Raw genomic sequence first — 8,953 nt, forward strand, 5'->3', positions numbered from 1 at the left:
CGACGCTCTCGTCTGTATTTGCAAAGGCCTTTTTGGGGGCAAGTGGACATAAAACATGTGAAATCTAGTGGAGCGCTAGGGTGCCAACACATTTGGAGGCAAGTGGAGACTAGTATGTGACATCCTCCGCAAACCTGGGATGCAATTCCCCTCCTTGGGCTGAGTGTTTTGATATGCCACATGTCCATGTTGTGCTAATGTTGTTTGTTTTCACGTGACGTCATGTGACATCATCAGAAAACCTGCGAGGCAGTTCCCCTTATTGTGCTGAGTGGTTTGATATGTCACATGTTGCCCATGTTGTAAAAAGTTTTTTGATTTTGCATATTTTGGGGGCGGGGCTGCAGGACAACCGAAAGGCCAGTCGGTACACCAATTTAAAACTTCAGAGTATCACCCTAAAGGAGCTGGCCGAGTTTGGTGTGGATAGTTCAAAAGCTTGCCGAGTTATAAACCTCCAAAATTTATAATAGGGGTCTATGGGAAAAAAGGCCACTTTGAGACCCGGTACCGGAAGTACCAGTACTCGGATCGCTTAGAAAAGTAATAGCAACAAACTTCAGACCAGGGTCTACAACATATCCGAATTTGGTTGATGTGGCTCAAAAGCTCTAGGAGGAGTTACTCTTGATATATTTTTGTCTAAGCTTAAATAGGAAAACAGAATGTTGGCTTCTACAAAGCCAACATCATTATTAAAGTCGATATATTTATTTATGGAGTTGTTTTAACTGGTCACGTCACGTGATGTCAGGAGTTTAATCCAAACCTGAATACGGCCGTGTTCACACCTGGTGTCATGCCTTCAAGGTGACTGGATAATAAATAGACAGCACTAAGTACATGTATTGTGATGGAATCGCCCAGATCACGTTCTGAGCTGGTCTGGAATGCATGTGGCCATATCCCATTCACAGCGAGAAAACAAATGCCTTTATGTCGTAGCTGCAAAATACGGAATCGTGGCGAGACTATTTGAAAAATCACCGTGTTTGGATCTGGTGCCAAACTAAAGACTCGAATAAAACGGCACACGATTAAAATGTTTCAGCACCCCGTAAAGGTAAACGAGCTATTATTCTGTAAAGCATCGCTACATAAAAATAAACAGAGCAAAAGGCAGAGTGTGTGTGTGTGTGTGTCACTGAAGATACATTCATACTGCCAGTTTTGATCTGCTGTGCATTTCGTCTGTCCACCCAGGACGTATATTACTGTATTACTGTCGAGTATGAATAGGGTCTTAGTCATAAACCAGCAGTCCTATAAATAATGTCACCCAGACATAAAGCACTCTGTGACTCCACTCAGGAACCTGAATATTATTGTACAAACATCAATAATGAGCTTAAAATGTAGTTGGACTTTGATCATAAAATAAATCAGAATCATTCATTCATTTTCTACCGCTTATCCGAACTACCTCGGGTCACGGGGAGCCGGTGCCTATCTCAGGCGTCATCGGGCATCGAGGCAGGATACACCCTGGGCGGAGTGCCAACTCATCGCAGGGTACACACACACACGCTCTCATTCACACACACACTACGGACAATTTTCCAGAGATGCCAATCAACCTACCATGCATGTCTTTGGACTGGCGGAGGAAACACCTGAGGCACGAGGAGAACATGCAAACTCCACACACACAAGGTGGAGGTGGGAATCGACCCCCCGACCCTGGAGGTGTGAGGCGAACGTGCTAACCACTAAGCCACCGTGGCCCTAAATCAGAATCAATCCAAAAAATTGTGTAGTGTTAGTTTACTCGATCGTTTGTGAACTCCAGCTTCCATTTTCAGTTCTGCAGCCTCGCTTTACCCATAATCCCCTTCTCTGCATCCTGACACACATATGCATCTTCAAAAAAACATATCCACTGAGCTTCTTTTCACTCCCATGCTAATTGGAGCCTTTTAAATTCCATACACGATTATAACCCTTTAGTAATCGATGTTAGTTATATCCCTGATTTCGAGGTGAAATATGAAGAAAATCTGTTGTGTGAAAATGTTGTGTGAACACGGCAGCATATTACAGGCCATGAAGGTGAGCAGAGGATTAGAGACTAGGATAAGAGCGGAGATCTTCATCACATTCAGCTTTTGTGGCATGGAAGTAAAACTGCACAAAGAGCATCATCATCATCAGTTACTGAGGCAGTGTGAGTGGTGAGACATAACCACATGCAAAGGGGAAAAAAAAAGATTTAATAGTAGAAATGCCAGAGGCAGCGGTACAAAGCAATGCAGGACAACGCTGGGTAAGACTTGTCGTCTGTGTAAGAAAAGAGAAAGAAGAAAAAAGAAAAAAGGAGGCAACAGAGCAGCTCATACTCTTTCACCCTGCTAAAAAGGGCACTTGAACTCAGAAGCCTCGACATCACAAGCTGAGTGACAAACACAGCAAATGGATTTGAGCAACTGAACTAATGCATTAACGAACAGAAAAGACAAAGTGACTGTTAAAAAGCCATTCAGACGGGAAAATGGAGTTCACTCTCCGTCCTGTTAAACACCGGCTAATTTCAGGTTACAAAATGTCGTAATTAAAACAGCACATTTTCATTAGAGGCACTCTTGTAATGCTCGAGCACTGTCTTCTTGCTAAGCGGGAAATTATAATAATTAAAAATAAATAAATATATTTTAGATTTCGACTTTAAACAATGCAAGTGGTCATCTGTCAGCCTGTGAAACGCCCTCGTCTGTTCCCGGACCCCGACGCCCTCGTCTGTTCCCGGACCCCGACGCCCTCGTCTGTTCCCGCCACCAGGACCCTCGTCTGTTCTCAGACACCAGGACCCTCGTCTGTTCTCGGACCCCGACGCTCTCGTCTGTTCTCACCACCAGGACCCTCGTCTGTTCTCGGACACCAGGACCCTCGTCTGTTCTCGGACACCAGGACCCTCGTCTGTTTTTGACACTAACAGTCACTGGACTACTGGAGGTCAGGATGGAACCAGAGTGTCTGGTGCGCTAAGAAACAAAAGCTGCCCTGTACCAACGCACATCTCACGTATCACTCAAACACGCACCAACACTGAAATTAGGTTAGCTTTTATAAAAACTTGTTATTTGACAAGTTATGAAGCACAAACCAGGTAAAATACAGCAGATGGAGACAGAAACAGAAAATGGAATTGGACATATCCAGTATTCTCCATAAAATCACATCAATTTCAATGTGGGATTCATGACAGCTGGATGAAAGCAAGATTGCCTTCACACAGTTTATGTGGGGGGGGGGGGGGGGCAATAGATATCTGAAAGATAAAACACAGAGAGACAACTATGACAGCAGGAAGTAAATAATAATCCTGTGTGTGTGTGTGTGTGTGTGTGTGTGTGTATGCAGATTCATTTTCTATAACTGAACAGCCATAACAGGGTAACAGCTGCAAGGCAAACCACAAGTATACGTATATTACTGCACTCTCTACTAAGTGATGACTGCTATAGTAATGGCATTCACGAAGTCTGCTTGGTAAACGCTTTTTAAATGATTATTTATGCACTACACATTTGTGAAAAAAAGACTCCAGTCAGTGTTAGTGTGTGGAGATAAAAGTGCTCCGTTAGCTTTTCTGCCTGAGAGTCTTCAGGACAGGGGACTTTGTGATTTCACAGTTATGTGAAAAGCTGCATTATGTTGCCTTAACCTCAAGAGAAATAACATTAACATGTGATAAAACAAACTGGTTTCACAGACACTCCAACAGCTAGAAGATGCTAAAAAGCAAGACAAGCCTGTTGTTAAATGACTAAAAATAAACGCCGTTGATGGCGGATTGATGCGTTCACTTCATCACCAGATGACCATTTGCTTTTTGTTTGTTTGTTTTCAGATTCTCAATCCAAACTTCAGTTCTTTCCTGCAATTAGATCCCATTTACTGTTTAATACACAAAAACTTATGACATGATGACATAAACCACGGTTCTATGTGACCCCTCTTTACATGAGAAGTGCCTGATTTCATTTGTGCTGTGGCTAAACTTTATATAGCCATATGTTAGCTGTAGGCTGTATAGTGGATCTACTGCTATTTCACATTGCAGCCTGAAAAAAATATATATATTGGATGGTGCATGTCCAAGGGGGCACGGTGGCTTAGTGGTTAGCACGTTCGCCTCACACCTCCAGGGTCGAGGTTCGATTCCCGCCTCCGCCTTGTGTGTGTGGAGTTTGTATGTTCTTTTTGTTTTTGTTTTTTGTTTTCTCTTTAGTTTGTAATTTAACAAATTAACAGAGCAAACACTTGCTCTGCCCTCATCGCTGCCAAACAGAAATGCTCCTGAAGGCAGGGGGAAGAAAAGAAAAAAAAAAAAAAAAAAAAGTTGACTCACCTGAAAAATGTCACAAAGAACTGCACCAGGTCCATGATGCTGTTATGCTGCGAGAAGGCAATCTGTAAGAAAATAAAAAGGAAATCTCCGGTGTATAACTGAATATATCGGGTCTAACGACAGAAACAATGTCATATGTGCCTGAAGAAAACATTAAGGCCTGATACAGTCTGAGCTGGAGATGTGTTACATGTCTGCCATTAACAGCAATTCAACAACACCCAAGTGTATAAGCCTCGGGTCGATTACCTATACGTTGGAATTCCCTCCTGTGGGCTTGTGGTCTAGTGTATCACTGTTAGACCAGGATCAGATAGAGAACGCGTGACACTACAAGATAAAAGCTTCTAATTCCACCTGTTTTTATAGACCGTAGTGTCTCTGTTCATAGCTGGAAGGATACTTTAAAAATGACTTGTAGCCTGGATTATATTTCAATTGACTACAAGAGAGAGGAAGAAAGTCCAAACCCCTTTAGCTAACTCAAGGTTAATGACTGACAGTAATTGCCATGTTTGTGCAATGTTGTTCGATCTTTTCCTGTGCTAGGCTTTGGGGATTTGGGGTGAGCTTCCTCACTTGGTCAAATGAGATGGTTAAGATGTTGTACAGCACTCGCCACCACTATATCGACATCGAGCACGGCGACGCTATTAATTCAGCTTCACCACACTGACGAGCACAATGTCAGAAAGAGCACTGGCACAGGATCCCATGAGGCAGAGGGCTAAATTGCCTGGGTAAATACCAAGCCAAAAAAAAACAAAACAAAAAACAAAAACAAAACAAAAAATGGATTCTCGTTCCAAATATAAGTCACCCTGAGCTAGTGAATGAATAATGTAATTCTAGTTCTATGGAGCAAGCTTTTAAAAGAGCTCAGTGATTTCATTAGGCACTTGGCCCAGTCACAGATCCAGTGGGAATGCCGAGGAAAGTTAGCACTCCATTAGGGCCGAACCATCACTAGAGCAAACTGGCTTCGGAAAAAAAGAGGGGCCAAATTAGAAAAAAAGGGTAGTTATACGCCGCAGCCGGCTGCCTGCACCTTAGGGACGGTCATCTGGCAGATGTGACTGGGTAGCAGAAGCAGGGTACGCTTATGTGATAATGCTCCTGCTGCAAGAAAGGTCAGACTGAAATGCCCCTGGGAGAAATGGTCAAGTCAATGCTAGAAAACACAAACACTAACATACATCCTATCTGAAGGAGATAGCACTGATTCCACTGGACACTGTGCTCAGGGAATATGCTCAAATTTGGCACCTGAAAGGGTTAAAGCATCAGGCAGTGACGCCAGAAAAGATCTAGTTTTAACACAATGGGTGTAAAGTATATCGGAGATACAAATTAACCGTGTGACTGGGGCAACACAATTCGGGCAACTCCAGAATTATTAGCACCCGAGAAAATACGAAAAAAACGTTTAGACACATTTATTCCTTAACGGACATCGATCCGTCGATAATGATAATATTAAAAATGTGGCAAATCTTCAATCGAGTTTACAGATTATTTGAGTGCGCATTATTTTGTCATCCATCACTATGGAGATAAACCATCATTTTGGGGTGGGAGTGGGGGTGGGGGGCAAATCACATGAAGAAAAAAAAACAGTGGTTTCAATATAAAAAGACGGAGGTTGAGCTGCATAACATGGAATACATAAGCGGTTAAAAATACTGAAGGTACAACCAGGGTCATAAAGGTTGAAAAGTCTGGAATAGGAATAAGCCAAGATCTGGACACAACCATGCTGCCCACACAGAGAGAGAGAGAGAGAGAGAGAGAGAGAGAGAGAGAGACAGAGAGAGAGAGACAGAGAGAGAGAGACAGAGAGAGAGAGAGAGAGAGAGAGAGAGAGAGAGACAGACAGACAGACAGACAGACAGACAGACAGACAGACAGACAGAGAGGGAGGAGGAGAATGTCAGCCCAGAAGAACCAAAAGAATTTTTTTTAATTGCATAGTCCAGTTTATTTCTGGAGCCACGAGCTCTTGTGCCTGAGGTCATCATAAACATGACATAAAAGTGACACTAGGATCCTGTAGTTCATAACCTGGTTGCCTCTACCAGGAAGTTAACACCTGGCCATAGATTAATCTTCTAACCCACTGACACAAGCTCAACTCATCCCTCATCAAATGCTTGTGGAAGTAAAAAAAAAAAAAAAAACAGGGAGAAGCTAAATACTGTCTTCTACATTCTTTAAAATCAAGGCTAAAATAATGGCAGAGCATTAAAACCGGATCGTTTATCGTCTTGTCACCGAGGGTCACCCTCTCGCTCTGTGCTTTATCAAAAGAGGTTTAACCTGCTGCCTGATGGCCTGTACAGCGTGACCCTCCACGACAAGCAACAATACAAAACCACTTGAAAGGGATAACGGGAAGAGGTTTTATTTTCTATACGGAAATAATCACATGGTAACTAAACACAGCGTGTTACTGAAGTTGGGCACACATCGAGGCAACATGCACACCGATGAGCTTACCTAAACGCTCACATCTACAACTGTCGGGTTTAGTTTTCTCATCAGTTTTCACAGCTGGATTCTGATTATTCACAGTTAAAACAGTCATAACCACTGAGAGCTTCTTGGAATGACATTCAATGGGCATGAGAGAGAGACAGCGAGCGAGAGAGAGCGAGAGCGAGCGGGGGGGGGGGGGTTTCGTGACCACAGGCTGACCTCATCTCAGTAGAATGAGCAGCTTTGGGCAGTAAGCTGTGTCTACTGTGTGTTTTGTAGTAACGCTCCATCGGATTGGGTTTCCCACACATTCACATTTCTCTACCTCTTTACAATCCATCCCACGTTTTCCCTACAAGAGTTAGGTTCCCATGTGTAAGCTCCTGCACTTGTATCTTCGATCTCGATTTCCCCCGTCAGCTACTGAACGTGGACTGGACAACGTGATCATGAGCACGAGCACAAAACATACTCGCGCAGTTACACACAGTACTGTAGGTGGTTTGATTAAACGATGCCCAGAGAGACGTGCCAGCTTTAAGCAAATCTCATTATGAGTGAATGGATAAATAAATAACAAACTTATTGAAGAAACTTCTCACATGAGCTCAAGATATAAAATCGGGAATGTAGTTCAATATTTCATGGAGATATTCCTAGCTGTATCGATGTGCAGGAAATGTCACTAGCTTTAAAGAAGACGTCTTACGAGCGGTAAAAACAAGAGAAACATTATCTTCCTGTAGAACGGCGTACTTGACCGAGTGACATTTTAAAATACCACTCGATTACGCACCGAAAATAATCGCCGCTGATCAGTTTGATGCATGAGGATTATGCAAACTGTCTTCTGCAAAGATCACGTTGTATTAATACCTTGTGTGTGTGTGTGTGTGTGTGTGGGTATATATATATATATATACCCACACACACACACAAGGTATTAATACAACGTGATCTTTATATATATATATATCTTACCTCACGTCTTACCTCACGAATATTAATTGTTTAGACTGGTTACAGTCACGCAACCAAATTAACTCAGCTTACCACAGAAATAAGTCACTCGCGCTGCTGTGCTGAGGAACACTTTGTGTTAAACATGTCTAAAAAAAAAGTCTAAAGTGTGGATTCATTTCCAAAGCTACAACAATGAAGCAAATCTACCTGCTCTGAGATGGTTTTCTCCACAGCTGGAGATACAATATGCCAGGAAAGGTCTCGTCTTCTCCCAGAGAGAGCGGACATGTTCATTTTTCTTCAGAAAAATTGCTAACTGTTTTGCTATGTTGTAATTCTGGATGTTAAATTTTGATGTTGGATTTAAATTGATATGAATTGAAAAGAGTGATTAATAAGCACAAATGGAATTGTTGAAGTATTGTGCATTATGTTTCACATTTCTTTTATTATGGAATTGGAATCAGAACCGGGAACCGTAAGGCAGAACTGGAACCGGAATCAGAACCGGAAAATTTCTTTAGATACCCAACCTTAGTCTTCACCGAGAACAGGACGTCTCTCCAAAATGTAGAAAAGGACGAGATAAAAACTTAACATCGAGGCTGTCAAGAGATCTACAGTGACATTGAAAGAGCTGCAGGAACATTTGACAAGTACTGATTACTCTCTGCATGTAAGAACTATCTCTCATATTCGTCACATGTCTGTGGGGGAGGGAGTCTGGACTGAGTCTGTACAAAATCCATCCAAACTCAATGTGGTAAAATGTGTTATGTTCTGAGGAGAGCAATTCCATAGGGTACGTTTGGCACAACATGGTGGTGGCAGCATCATGCTTTAGATCTGCTTTTCTTCAGGCAGAACTGAGGTTTTTATCAGGTTTGACGGAATCATGAAATGCCACAGATACCGGTCGATTTTAGTGCAAAACCTTCAGGTGTATGTCCTAAGGCGTACATCCAAACCAACAAAGGAACGACTTATCCAAAAGAAGATCAATGTTTTTGCATGAGCTAGCCAGAGCCCAGATGGTACTAAAAATCTGTTAGGTGACCTGAAGCAGTCTGTGTACGAGAGACACCATTACGATCTGATGGCTGTATAACGTTTATACTAGAAAGACTCTGAAAATATTCTTTTTGGCTAAGAGTCCATCAGCGTGGC

At 42.5% G+C, this 8,953-nt stretch overlaps 1 protein-coding gene across 2 annotated transcripts in view; it reads right to left on the bottom strand.

Annotated features, from left to right (window-relative positions):
- atrnl1b (attractin-like 1b) overlaps positions 1-8,953 on the bottom strand; it is a 110,449-nt gene that overhangs the window by 43,511 nt on the left and 57,985 nt on the right. For both annotated transcript variants that reach the window (XM_027140657.2, XM_047817239.1), the window contains exon 25: positions 4,349-4,410. In XM_027140657.2, the coding sequence (XP_026996458.2) occupies positions 4,349-4,410 (62 nt within the window). The remainder of the gene's footprint in view (positions 1-4,348; positions 4,411-8,953) is intronic.

The sequence above is a fragment of the Tachysurus fulvidraco genome, chromosome 8 (genome assembly GCF_022655615.1).
Source record: "Tachysurus fulvidraco isolate hzauxx_2018 chromosome 8, HZAU_PFXX_2.0, whole genome shotgun sequence".
In the NCBI taxonomy this organism is placed as follows: Eukaryota; Metazoa; Chordata; class Actinopteri; order Siluriformes; family Bagridae; genus Tachysurus; species Tachysurus fulvidraco.